At 45.5% G+C, this 14,658-nt stretch overlaps 1 protein-coding gene across 5 annotated transcripts in view; it reads right to left on the minus strand.

The window, feature by feature from the left end:
- Window positions 1–14,658, minus strand: part of PDE1C (phosphodiesterase 1C) — a 586,532-nt gene that overhangs the window by 541,087 nt on the left and 30,787 nt on the right. The window contains exons 1-2 of one of the 5 annotated variants that reach the window (XM_079931072.1): window positions 9,283–9,326; window positions 3,237–3,400 (exon numbers count right to left, since the gene is read on the minus strand). The exons of 3 other annotated variants lie outside the window; for them this stretch is intronic. In XM_079931072.1, the coding sequence (XP_079787198.1) occupies window positions 3,237–3,381 (145 nt within the window). In that variant the 5' untranslated portion in view covers window positions 3,382–3,400; window positions 9,283–9,326. Of the gene's footprint in view, window positions 1–418; window positions 884–3,236; window positions 3,401–9,282; window positions 9,327–14,658 lie in introns of those variants that run through there. One more of the 5 variants, XM_079931070.1, reaches the window with a different exon arrangement.

Consider the following 14,658-nt stretch of genomic DNA (forward strand, 5'->3'; position numbering starts at 1 on the left):
CTTGGACAAGCTGGAATCTCCTACCCTTTTCCCACTTCCCCTGGGAGAAAGGTGCACCTCCTTTATCCTTGTCTTTCCAAGACAACAAGGAAGACGTCTCCCCATGGTGCCGACACCAGTACAGAGATGAGGAAAGAGGTCCTTAGGGTGTAAACTGCCTTGCCAGCTACTGTTTAAACCCCTGTGAAAGATGATTCTTATGAAATAACCCCTTATTGACATAAGTCAGAAATGAGTCTTAACCTGTGAAAGTTAATGGGCAAGTTTTATGGGCAAGAGGTTATGGGTAAGAGGACAAGAAAACCGAAATCCTGTTGGGAGACACAGCCTTCATGTCTCCCCCTGACGGTAAAGAGGGCCCCCATAGGTCTCCACGGAGCAGCTCCCCGCGATCCTTACGCAAGAGAAGGAGACTTACCCGCGGCGCCGGGGCTTCCGGACAAATGGGGCCGAGACATACTTGCCGCACGCTTCAGCACCGGGGACAGTTCCAAACTCTCTAACTTCTCGCGCCCTTCCGAGCTCGGCGCGGCCCGCTGTGCCTCCCCGGCTGCGGGCCGGATGGCGGCCTCTCCACGCCCTGGTCCAAGCCTCCGGGTCTTGGGGAGCGCGACAGGGTCTCCGCAAGCAGCGGGAGCAACCGGGGGCGCTTCGGGCTGCGGCGGCGAGCAGCCCAGCTGCACCGAGGCGCTGCGGGACCGCGCCAGCGCCGAGGAGACGGAGCCCATCTCGGAGGGCCGGGCTGGGCCCAGCGGAGCGGCCAAGGCTCCCGGCGGGACCCACACCCCTTGCCTGCCAAAGGTTTACTCTCTCCTCGCGCCGTAGCGCCCCCAGCTTCTGCTCCTCCTGTGCCTCCGCGGGTTGCAGCCCCTCCTCGGCGGCGGCGGAGGAGGCTGCAGGGAGGGCTGCGCGCCCACGCCGGGGACTGAGGAAAACCCGGGCGGTGTCCGCGCCTGTCCGATAATCCGGGCTGGTGAGGACACTTGGAGGGGTCAGTGCGCAGAGACTGTCCAGAGATTTTACTGGGGATTGTGGGGGGAAAGGACGTGGCATTATGTGAGGGATACCGCTTTTTTCTCTACTTTCTGCACTTTGTTCACCTGGGGCCAAAGGACTGGCACATCCTTCCTGCTCCTTCCGACACATCTGGGCCTCCTCTGTTCCCCGAGAGACTGAAGGGTTTAGCGAGGGCAGAGGAGGAGCCTACCTTCTTCTCAGTTACTCTTCTTAGGGCCAATATCACTACTCTTCCAGGCTGTGCCTTCCCGCTGAGCCCGGCTGGGCTCCTGGCTGTCCCTGAGAAGGCTCGGCGATCCCCTTCCCCAGCATACTTCCTCCCGCGCCCCTCATCCTGGGTGCCTCCCCCCTGTGGAGACCAAGAAGATGCCCACCCTTCCCACGGGGGATGAAGGCCAGAGAGGGCAGCCAAGGTGCAAGGGGAGGCAACTCTGCTAGTACTCCTCAGGAACGCAGCCCTGGGGGCTCCCATGAAGGGAAGCCAGAGCAGCCAGGGACTCTATTAATGGGCCTGCCCTGCTGGCCCCACCCCTTCTCTGACTGCAATAAGAAGGTGGTGACACCTAATGTGGATCCAGAAGCCAGAAGAGCAGCCTGGGATTAAGTTCCAGCTAAAACCCTGTTGCCCAGAGAGGTATTAGGTCTTGCTCAAGGTCACAGCCACTTTACTTAGTAGCAATGGAGTTGGATCTTGTGTCTGGGACTCCTCTTTCTAAACCCAGTCTCCTATCCTCCCTGCTCCCCACCTTGAAGGTGTCAGGTACTGAACTATGAATCAAGACAACTGTGAAGGGCTCCCCTGGTGGCGCAGTGGTTGAGAGTCCGCCTGCCGATGCAAGGGACACGGGTTCGTGCCCGGGTCCGGGAAGATCCCACATGACGCGGAGCGGCTGGGCCCATGTGCCATGGCCGCTGAGCCTGCGCGTCCGGAGCCTGTGCTCCGCAACGGGAGAGGCCACAGCAGTGAGAGGCCCGCGTACCACACACACACACACAAAAGACAACTGTGAAATACACAGCATATGAGGCTGGAATGTGTGAAGAGAGAATGACTTTATCAGGGATTCCTCAGCTGGCCTGGGATCCAACCTCCCCTCCTCCCTCAGTGCCCAGCACTGACATGACTCTTGGCACTGTCATCTGTGAAATGGCATACAAATAAGTATGCGGGAAGTAGTACTATCACGGAGGTGGCTTCCAGATCGACAAACCCCAAGGTGGGAGGAAGAGGAAAAAAGGTTTTAGAACGCTCAACGGGCATTTAAATCAGAGGATTAACTGAAGTGGGACAGCTGCAGGGCCAACACAGCTCTCTGTGCTTGGCATTGTTTCCCGTGAAGTGGGCAGAAGCTGAAGTCCTAGGCCCTGAGCTAACATTACATGGAGGCAAATGCACACCACGATCCCCATGCCATGCAAGGACCATCAGGAGTGCCCTCTCACCTCTGCTAACATCAGGAACCCATCTTCTCAGGGCACACAGAAGGAAAGCAACAGTGTCCCTCAACCCATTTGTGTGCATGGCTATATTAACTTCTTTAAGTGCTTTTTATTCTTTCCTTGCTCACTTGACAGACAAGTAGAAATCCTCTCTCTGGGCAAAGGACCTTTTAGAAAAGGAGCTTCCTGGGCAGACATTTCCTATTCGTGTACCTTGACTTGATTTTCCTCCAAACCTGACATAGGCATCATTAGCAATAATGTAAATGTGGGCATGGGAGGAGGTGAGGAAGGAGGTATTTTGGACCTACTTAGGAGTACATACTCCACTTGACTGTACCCACTGCGAAAATACTTACATAAACATAAGACTTTTGAATGGGATGCTAAAGAGCTGCTACCCTAAACCGTCAGAGTGCCCTCTGCCACACTGATTGACCTAAGCCTTTCCCCAGTACACACACACACACACACACACACACACACACACACACACACATCCTCCCTCCAGAAGGGAAGCTAAACTCAACTAAGAGTTTGGTTGTTGACACTGCTGCTGATAATCAGATTCTCCCCAGTTCTCCTGTAAGTGGGAAGAGGTGAGCCTGAAACAATCTTCTCTGTTTCCTTTTCTACTTACATTAAAAAACAAAACAAAAACAAAAAAACAAACCATGTATCGAAAACTAGAGCTTGGTTAGAGGAAGCTGTTAGAGAATATGCCAGCTGTAGGTGATGTCATTCTCATGCCCTTGCCTTTCCTCCTCCAGGCCACTGACCTCTTCCATCAAGGGCAGGAGCGCTCCCATCCAGCCAGACTTCCACCAGTGGGTGGTCAGCAGAGTGTGCGTTGAGGGGTCTTGGAAAGATCTGATTCACCCATGCTACAAGCTGAGTGACTTTGGATCTTGGAGGTTCTACCATTGACAGTGTTGAATATTACCTGAAACAGTGAAGGTGGAGAAATCCCGTCCTTTCATGTCCTGGGAAATAGCTTACAACAAAAAAAAACCCCACCCTTTCCCAGATGACTTAGATAACACTCAAGGATGTCCCTTTGCTTATCTATGACAAGGGTAGACACTGACCCTACAAATGCCCATTCTTTGCCTCATAAATGATTAGCTAAACTGTTTCATCCCCACTGACCAACTGGACAAAATGCTTGTTAACCAAATTGTGGTTAAGCTTCTCTCTTTCTTCCAGGCCTCTGAATTTTGGCTGACTCTCAGCCTGAGCCAGCATACAGCCCTTTCTGAGAACTGAATTGGACAATAAAATTTGAATTTCATACAGTTTTCACTTGTCACAAAATATTATTCTTCTCTTGATTTTTTTCCCAGCCATTAAAAAATGTAAAAATCATTCTTAACTTTAAGAGTGTATAAAAGCAGGCAGCAGGCTAAATTTGACCTGTGAGCTATAGTTTGCCAACCCCTGCTCTAGATATTCTAATGAAAAAGTTTGTTGTGGAAAGGAAGAAAGTCTCCCTGGTGAAGTTTTCGGATCTGTGTGATTGGGAAAGCAAATTTACCACTGCTGAGATCTGTTTGGGGACAAGATATTCAGTTTCTTTTAAAATTTCAAATAACATTTTTAAAGGGCTTGAGATTTTTCTTTTTCTTCAAAAGGAGCATGGGTTCCCATAGGTTGAGAAACATTCCTCACCACAATCACCTCACACCCAATAGGATGGCCACTATCAAAAAAACCCCATAAAATATTGTATTTTACAATATGTCCTTGTACTGGCAAGGATGTGGAAAAATTGGAACCCTGTGCACTGTTGATAGGAATGTAAAATGGCACAGCTGCTGTGGGAAACAGTATGGCAGTTCCTCAAAAAGTTAAGCACAGGATTATCATATGATTCAGCAATACCAGTTCTGGATATGTACCCAAAAGAATTGAAAGCAGGGTCTCAAAGAGATTTCCCTGTTCGTAGCAGCATTATTCACAAAAGCCAAAAGGTAGAAGCAACTCAAATGTCCATCAATAGATGAATGGATAAAGAAAATGTGGTAAGCACATACAGTGGAATATTATTCAGTCTTTAAAAAGAAGGAAGTTCTGTCACACGCTATCATGTGATGAATCTTGAGGACATTATGCTAAATGAAACAAGTCAGTTACAAAAGACAAATACTGTATAATTTCATTTTATGAAGTACCCAGAGTTGTCAAACTGATAGAAAAAAAAAGTAGAATGGTGGTTGACAGGGGCTGAAGGGAAGGAGAGATAGGGAGTTGTTTCATGGGTATAGAGTGTCAGTTTTGCAAGATGAAAAAGTTCTGGAGATGGGTTGCACAGCAATGTGAATATACATAACACCACTGAATCGTACACTTATAAATGATTACAATGGTAAATTTTATGCTATGTGTATTCAACCACATTTTTTTAATCCAATTATTTAAAAGGAAGAAACAAACGAAGAAAGATGCCCCCAGAGTAACAGAGAATCAACCTGTGCCGCCTTCTAGGTGATAAAACTGTGAGTATATGAAGACAGCAATTGTGCTCCCACAAACCTTCTCTCTTTCAAGCCAACTGCCCGCTTCATCAGCTCATCCCCATGTGACAGGCTGCTCAGACCCTTTGTTCCCTTCCATTGTGTTCCTTTTAATGCTCTCTAGTTGTTGTTGCTGGGGGTTGGGGGTGCTGAATTCCAAGACAGAAGACCATGATCCACGTGTGGTCTAATCAGGATAGAATGAATACTTTGGAATTGCTTCTTCCTATATAATCCAGCAGACCCTGGACTTCCATCAAAGTGTTCTGAAAATGCCATCTACTAAAACCCCAGGCCTGTTTTGGGCAAGCTTCTTTCCCCGTTTGGTACATGGGCCTTCAAACCTAAATGAAGAATTTTCAATATATTTCTATTCTAATTAAGTTCATGTCTTGCCTCAGCGGTGTTAACTTAAATTAAACTGAACCACTTCTAAGAAGCAAAGAATAAAAAAAAAGTAAAAAAGCCACTAGATTTCATGGTCTAAGTAAAAAAAGACCAAATCTGAAAGTCACATGAATCTCCCTTCTCAGCTTTTCAACTGTTCTTCACATGATAAATTTCAACAACTGAGCTTTCTTAGATCAAGATTGAGACAAAAATATCACATACATGGCAAATCAGTTTTGTTTAGTGTGCCTGCATTTGATTGGTAGTGGCTGCCTGCAGCGCTGTGTTTAGCAGGAATCTGGAGCCACAGTTAAGGCATAGCAGGGAAGATGCAGGGATAGATTTAAGGTGTCTGTCAAAGACAGAGGTAGGGAGAGAGAAGCAAGTATGTCACTAATTTCCCAGCAAGGCGCCATGGGTTTTACTGTGGTTGAATTTCTGCCAAAGATCCTGTGATTGAAATCTAGAGGCTGTTAGCAGGGAGTGGTTCAATTGCTCTTAATTGTCATTACCCTGTGGTAGGAAATAAAGCTAGAAAAGGAAACATAATATCTGTAATTCCCTCAGACTTTAAAGGACATCTGCACCTACTGGGCTGGTTATTCTGTTTCTTTCCCTCCCACCCAGTTCTGAGCCAGAGTCTAAACAGAAACAGGAAACATAATTCTAAAGGAAGCCAAAGACAGAGAAGATATCATGATGTTATTTTTAATTATCGGTAATATATAAAACATATGTATGTGAAAATATTCTTTCAATTTTATATGAAATTTGTATGTGGGGTGTGTGTGTGTATGTGTGTGCATGAATCTAGCCTCACTAAGAAAGACATATACCTTGTACCATATACCATATACAAGGACATATAAAATCACAGCAGAAATACATAGGAGAAGGACCAACTAGTCTCAATATCATCTGTGTTGCCAGCTGTTATATTTAAAGATATTCAGAGTATTTTTATGTTATGAGGTAAACAATGGCCCCCGAGCCAAATGTGGTCTGTCGCCTGTTTTTATACAGCCTGTGAGCTAAGAATGTTTTTTATTTCTTCTAAATTGTTGGGAAAAAATAAAAAGAAGAATTTTTCATGATATGTGACAAGTATATGAAATTCAATTTTCAGGGTTCATAAACAAATTTTAGTACTGGAACAGACCAACACTCATTGCTTTACACATTATCTCTTGTTGCTTTTGCTCTGCAACCCTCAAGTCGAGTCATTTTGACAAAGACTGAATGGCCCACAAAGCCAAAATATTCACTGTCTGGCCATTTACAGAAAAAGTTCTGAGGGAAAGTGGCCATGATCATGTCCAGGACTTAGTTTCTTTTACAGATTCAGCATTGAAACCTCGATTTTGGATCCCAAAGTAGGTAAGATTTCAAGCAACTTGGGGTTTGTACTTACCCATGTAATTTTATTATAATACATCTTCATCTAAAACAATTTAATAAATAATAAATCGGTCTGAATGTTTTGATAAAATATCAAAATACAAATGGTTGTTTTAATTAATATATTAAATATTAAAATTTTATTAATTAAAATATTACATTTAAGTTTTTAATTTTAAAAATTATGATAACAACCATTTTCTTTTTAAGTAGTAAACAGCAAATAGCCTAACACCTGGCATATACTGGTCATTCAATGAATGTTGGTTGCATTTAATTAAAATAAATCTTCTATTTCAATTCATTAAATAAAGCAGATATTCCAAAGGCTATTATTTTCAGAGCCTGCTCTAGCAAAGGAGTCAGCCACCATCACTCATGTTTTGGCAGAGACTCAAAGTCAGGCAGAGGAGTGGAAAAGCTTTATGGTGGAAAAAAGGGAAGACCTGAGGCATGCCCTTGACTGAAGGCTGTTGGCATGGGAAGCTGCAGGCAGGCTAACTAGAAGTGGAGCACCTTATGTGATTAGTTAGGGGAGCATATCTGGCTTTCTCCAATCGGTCCAAAGTTGAAAGTAGGGGCAAAAATTAGAGAAGCTGTCAGTTATTAATCAAGTCTTGACCATTTTGGGCCAGTTGCTATGGGAGTTGTTTGGTTTTCTGGACTCGTTGCTGTAGATAGAAAATCAGAGTTATATTTTCATATATGGTCTATTTGTATATTAGTCTGTCAAATGCAAAAGACTAAAATTCACTTCAATCCCACAAACATTTACACAACCATCATCTACATGGCAGGAACTGCATCGAACGCTAGGAATAAAAAGATGAAGAGGACGTGGCCACGGCCCTACACTGAGGGGGAGGGTCTATAAAAGAACCTATTAGGAGAACAGTCCATCTCCTTATCTCTTGCAGACATGAATTAAAGCTTTTCTTAAATGAACTATTGACCTAGAACCCTCCAAAAGAAATTTCACTGCCTTCACGGTAATGCAAGGCCCTTAGAGTTAGGAAATAAATGGTTTTCATATCTGTCTAGGTGTCAAGACAATATTCTCAAAGCTTACCCAGCAAAATGAGAAATCCATGAAATTTCTTTACTTAACATTTTTTTAAATTGAAGTTCTGCCATTTTTTCAAATGAAGTCTTTGATTCACTGTTGCTTCCACTCTCACAAACCAGAAAAGTGAAAACTCTATAAAAATTAGACTAAGCTAAGGTGCACCAGCTTCCCAAAACGAGTCTGTTGATTTTTTAGAAACATATCTTGAATATTGAACGGCACCAGCCAATCAGCAATTGTTATAGCCCTCTGTCCCAATCCCAGTTTTCTACCTAGAGCCCTGCTCCTCCCTCCTCACTGTACTTAGGGCTGCTCCCTTCCTCTGTTCTGGGATCTTACAAGTCCTGCTGGGTTCACTGAGGCTTATCAATGGCATCCATCACTTCTGCCTCATTTTATTGGCCAGAGCAAGTCACACAGCCAATACCTCCACCTCCTCCTCTTCCAGCCCCCTTCCTCCCACCAGTGCCTCCCACTGATCAAACACAATGGGAAGCCAGAGGACAGGAGCCTGCTGATGCAGCCTCCCAAACTAGGGTTGCCAGGTTTAATAATAACAATAATATAATAACATACAATGGAATATTAGCCATTAAAAAGAATGAAATCGTGCCAACTGCAGCAACATGGATGGACCTGGAGATTATCATACTAAGTGAAGAAGTAAGTCAGACAGAGAGAGACAAATATCATATGATATCACTTATATGCGGAATCAAAAAAAAAGATACAAATTAACTCATTTACAAAACAGAAAGACTCACAGACTCAGAGAGCCAAACTTATGGTTACCAGGGGGGGAAGGGGAAGGGGAAGGGATAGATTGGAAGTTTGGGATTGACATGCACACATTGCTATATTTAAAACAGATAACCTCAGGAATTCCCTGGAGGTCCCGTGGTTAGGACTCTTGTGCTTCCACTGCAGGGGGCCCGGGTCTGATCCCTGGTCGGGGAACTAAAATACCACAAGCCTCGTGGCGTGGCCAAAAAAAAATAAAATAGATAACCAACAAGGCCCTACTGTATAGCACAGGGAACTCTGCTCAATGTTCTATAATAACCTAAATGGGAAAAGAATTTGAAAAAGAACAGATACATGTATATGTATAACTGAATCACTTTGCTGTACACCTGAAACTAACACAACATTGTTAATCAACTATACTCCAATATAAAATAAAAATAAATAAAAAATACAGGAGCCCAGATATATTTAAATTTCTGATAAACAACAAATACCTTTCTGGTATAAGTATGTCCCAAATATTGCATGAGACACACTTATACTAAAAACCTGTTTGTTTACTAAAGTTCAAATTCAAATTAAACTGGGCCTCCTGTATTTCATCTACATCCCAGGCCACAGAGCAGTATAAAGAAGAGTAGAGCTTCCAGTAGTGGTACCAAGTCCAGCCGCTTTGGCCACTGTGTGGGTCACTGCAGCTTCATCACTCACCCTGACTGGTCCAAGGATAGGAACTTCATCATGTCCAATTCTGGGACTATGAGATCCTTTACTGGTACGTGGCTGGAGGCTGTAAGCTGCTGAGGAATCACTATGAGAGCTGAGAACTGGAGTGGGCCACCCACACCTGCGTGCTCGACTGCCATGTCTATGGCATGTGGCCAGATGGCTCAGATGGAACCGACATCACTCCCTGTGCTGCTCCCACAACGAGCGTACGGTGACTGCGTCCGACGACTTCCGCCAAGCGGACCTCTTCCAGTACCTGTGCGCGTGCGCCAAGGCGCCGAGCCTCTTGGACTGGGGTCACGGCAGCCACGTGTCCAGCGTCCAGTTCACGCACGACTCGCACCTCGCCTCGCTGGGCGGCAAGACACCAGCAGCTTACAGGGCGGAGTGCTGGGCGCTGGGGGCTTGGGGCCGGCGCCCACTACGCCCTCTCAAACCCCCTCCCTGTCCCCTGCTTCCTCTCTCGACATCTGACAGCTGCCTAATGGAACCCACTAGCCCTGCAGCCTGGCCCCATCTCACCCAAATCCCCCAGGACCTGGCCGACCATGTCCTTGCATTTACCTGGAGGGGGCGAACGGCACCCCTGCACACACTGTATAGACTCGCTGGCTGAGCCGGGCAGCCCCAGCCTGGGCCCTGATTCCCGGTATCTGCTTAGGGGCGACAAACTAAAAGCAAAGTTTAAAAAAAAAAAAAGAGTGGAGGTGGATGGCCGGGGTGGGGAGAGAGGGGGGCACAAAATAAGACTCTTCAGAACAGCACGCATGTGCCTTTTGTTAATAATCCTCTTCTACCGGTTTCCCTTTCTCCTTGTTGGTTGAGTTTCTCAGGTCAGCTTTTGTTTCTATCAGTACTAAGGAGAGAAAAATACCAGTCATGTCCATGAGAAATGCCGCCCCACCTGCTGATGACAGAAATCTCCACAAGCTAGGCCTCTCCTCCAGCTGCAGAAAAGCAGTGAGGACTCTGTCACAAAATTTCCCTTGCAGGTGGTTTTTCTACCAAAGAAGTCGTCTAAGACACCCCGACTATGAAAGTAAACTTTCACCTCTTAAAGTCTATCATTTTACTTTCACCTCTTAAAGTCTGATCTCCTTTCTTAATAATGTATTGCCCTTGTAATGATATTTAAATTGATATTTTGTTTTCTGGAAGGTACAAATATTTGGAAATTTTCTTTAAGCTGGGAAAAGATTGACGACACTTTCCTTTCCTCCCACATGCACAAGCTAATGTCAAACCTATGACTCTGGCTAGAGTTTTTTACTTAAAGAGTTTTAACATCTGTATCAAGATTAGAATTAATAATAGTATCTGTCTCATTGTGAAAGTTAAATGGGCTAATGCCTGGGAAGTAGTTAACGATTACACATAATAAACTCACTTATTTCAGACTGGCTATCGAACTCTCAAACGAAGTTTGTGCACCTGTGCATTAGAACAGAAACTCAGAAAGTGGAACAAACAAAACTAGGAGAGACATTACACATGGCCAGTGTGGGGCAGGCCCAGTGCCCAGCCCTGGGAGAGAGAGAAGCCAGGTGGAGGAGCCTAGTCCCTGGGGCCCGTCTAGGCTTCATCAAGGGCATGAGTGGGCCCCAGCAGGAAGGCAAAAATGGTGACCGGGAGGCTATAAGAAGCTGATACATAACAAGGACAAGCCGGCAGGCCACATCTGACAACAGGAAGTTGGGCCTCTTCTCCTCTAAAATAATTTATATGATTACAAGTTATGTTATAAACTAAAACTAATTTTTAACATTCTGCAATGTCTTTGCATCTGTTAGCTTGTATTATTCTTATTTTACCATCTTTGGAGCATTTAAAGGAATTTTAAACAAATTCATCTAATGAGTCTTCAGACAATGTGCTTTATAACAATTATTATCATAGACAGCCTTCCTTAAGCACTTTCTATGTGTTGGAGGATATGTTAAATGCAGCACCTAGCTGATTGTTCAGAGCAGGGCTTCTGATGATGTCCTAGATTCAAAGCCCAGCTGCACAATTAATAGCTCTATGATGTTAGGAGATTATCTCACCTATTTTTTAGGTTCATCATCTGTGAAATGGGTGAAGATAATAAGAAATTTGCCATCGAAATCTCTATATAAAATGCTGGCCCTAGTACATATCAACACCTGTTAGCATGTCATCACTGTATAGTCATGTCATCATTGTAACAGCACGGTCAAGCTTGGAGTATTCCCATCTTATGTTCAGGGAGGTTAAGCTACCTGTCCAACTTTATGCAGGTTCAAATCTAGGTCTTTCTGACTCAGACCCACGCATGTTCTTAACCACTGTACTATGTCAAACTCCCACCATTTATCAAATCTGAGCATTTTGAAAATGACAGAATTGTTTTAGATCTGTGCACATTTACTTTGTATATTTTTTAACATTTGAAGAACATTTTTTGCCAGTTTGTCCAAAGGGCTATTTATTTAAAATGGAACTAGGGTCACAACAGACTATGAAGCCATGGCCTGACAAACAAAGGACCAATCACCAATTCTGCTGTATGAAGGGGGGCTGGGCCTAGCAACCAGGGGGTGCCCAGTGGCATCCTAACCAGGACATGAGGTCAAAGCAGGAGAAGCAGCAGTGCCCAACTGAGACCAGGGCGTTTACACTTCCTCTGGTCCCCACAGTAACAATTAAATACATGTGTGATTATCCAGCAACTTGGAAACTGTGAGATAGACATGTTAAATGACTTACCCTTTAAGTAAATACTGCAGCAGGACCTGTACTAGAGCTTAAGGTGTGGGGCATGAAGTGGAAGAAAGGAAGGGGCAGACCACACAACAGAGAACACCTCAGAGGTGACCAAGGTGGTTGCAGGTGGAACACTGCATCTACACCCATGAGCTGTGGGGAACTCCTGGTGCCTTGTCTAGGTTGAAAGGATCTCAGCCAAAGTGGAACACACCTGGGTCTGGCTGGAGCATGAGCTGCCTCTGGGGTCTCCCTCCAAGCTAGGGGCTGCTGCCCCAACCGGCAAATGCAGTTCTTAGAGGAAGGAGGTAGCGAGTGCAAATGAAGGTAAAGTAAGGAGAGAGACAGCTCTGTGGGGACCAGACCCCAGTCTGATGCCTAGCAACCAGAGCAAACCCAACACGACCCCAGAGCACGACCTCAATTCTGCAGCTGTCTCAGGCTGCAACTTGGAGACTCCAACTCTGCACTGCAGGTGAAGACAGTGAAGCATCCAACTTTATTTAGCCCATGAACAGAGTAGGAGAAAATACTTGGGTTCTATATCAGCTGGGCATAACAGGAAAACCTGACCAACAGCGGCTTGCTTAACCACAAATGCATTGAACCGAAAGACTGGAGATATAACCTTGTCAGTGGGCAGGGCTTTGCTTTCTCCACCCACCCCCAGCTCTGGGGCACAGGAGCATCCCCTCCTCCCGGCCCAGGTTCCCACGCAGCTGGGGTGGGTGAGCTTAGGGGGAGGGTGCTACACTGTTGGCGATCAGGCTAAGCCTTCCTGTCCCTGCCTTATCCAAAAGGAAAGGCTCCAGCATCTTGCGAGCCTGGCGCCTCGAAGCTTCATTGACCCCCTGGGAGTGGCCAGCATTATGCTAGGCCCTGGCAATCCAACTACAGACAAAGCAAGGTTCCTCCCCTCTTAAGGAAAAGTCCCCTTTCACCCCGCGCCTCCTTGTAATAGCAGCTCTGGGTTCCTACTTCCCTACGTAACAAAGTTTCATCCAAGAACAGGCTGCCAGTGGCTGCAACTGCCTCATCTCCCACCACCTTTTAAGAATTTTTCTTTAATTTAAAAAAAATGTAGAGACTTCCCTGGTGGCGCAATGGTTAAGAATCTTCCTGCCAATGCAGGGGACATGTGTTCGATCTCTAGTCCAGGAAGATCCAACATGCCATGGAGCAACTTAAGCCCTTGCGCCACAGCTACTGAGCCTGTGCTCTAGAGCCTGGAAGCCACAACTATGGAGCCCGCATGCCACAACTACTGAAGCCCTCGCTCCTAGAGCCCGTGCTCCACAACGAAGAGAAGCCACCGCAATGAGAAGCCTGCACACCGCAACAAGAGTAGCCCCCACTGGCCACAACTAGAGAAAGCCTGTGCACAGCAACCAAGACCCAACGCAGCCAAAACTAAAATAAATAAATAAAATTTTTTTAATGTAGAAAAGTAAAACAAAACAAAACCACAAACGTATTATTTATCTCATCTAAGAAAATATCTGGAGATAGGTAGTCCCAAGATTGTTCAGCTTTTCTGCACTTGTGTTGGCCTTCTCAGGATCACAAGATGGCTGCCAAAACGCCAATCACTGCAGAGTCACATAATAACAATCCAAGCAGGAAGGAAGAGGACTGGTGGGAAAGAGCCTTCTCTTAGTACATAGCTCTTTTTTGTTAGGCAAAAAACTTGTTCCTAGAAATCACCTAGCAAATGTCCCCTCCTACATCTCACTGGCCAGCACCAGGTCATATGTCCAGTTCCCTAAAACACTAGCAAAGAGAAATGAGATCCCATGATTCGCTTAAGCCAAACCTGATTCCTCACCTGGGGCTGGGAATCGCCTCCCAAACAAAATCGGGCTTCTTTTAACAAGACTAGGCCAGCAGCAGTGGCTCCATCTCCTACTCCCAACCTACCCATTACCCCTCCCCAAGAAGTCAGTCCTTGATTTATCAAATCCATTTGGCCTACTCACAGAAGAAAAGAAGAGAGCTCTTCTTAATGAGCGTGGAGGCACTTTGTGTGAAGGCCAGTTTCTGCTAACTATACCACAGAAGTTCTTGCCACAGACATTACCAGTGGCACCCAGGTGGTGTGGCTCTCCATGGGAAGGCTCTGCTTCCCTCACACCCAAGGACTCAGCACTTTGATACATCTCAAAACAGACCAGTTCCTCAGCAAATTTCCTGGTCATGGACATTTCACTGAAGAGTCCATAGAAGCAGACACAGAGGAGTGGAGAACCTCAGTGCACAGCCGTTCATCCCAACAATTCTCCCTTGAAACACCCCTCCGGACCTACCTCCCTGGTAACTCACCACCTCCCCTCTGCCCTTCCTTCACACACCCTCCACAGAAATCGCCCTGAGTAGTCTCTCTTGCCTTCAGCCCACTTTATGCACTCAGCCAAAGGCCCAACAGCCAATCCTGGGTTTGGAACCAAATATTATTCCTCAAGCAAAGCAATTAAAATTATTCAATATTATAGATGTTGATAAGTAGGACGAGTAGGAGAGCAAGGGATAAAGGGTGGAGATTAAACCGAGTAATTTCTGATAGACAATACTGCAAAGAGAGCATTTACTGTTATATCTTCCAGCAGGTGTTTGTTTTTTAGGTCTCCTAAGAGTAGC

Source organism: Stenella coeruleoalba, assembly GCF_951394435.1.
Source record: "Stenella coeruleoalba genome assembly, chromosome: 9".
Lineage (NCBI taxonomy): Eukaryota > Metazoa > Chordata > Mammalia > Artiodactyla > Delphinidae > Stenella > Stenella coeruleoalba.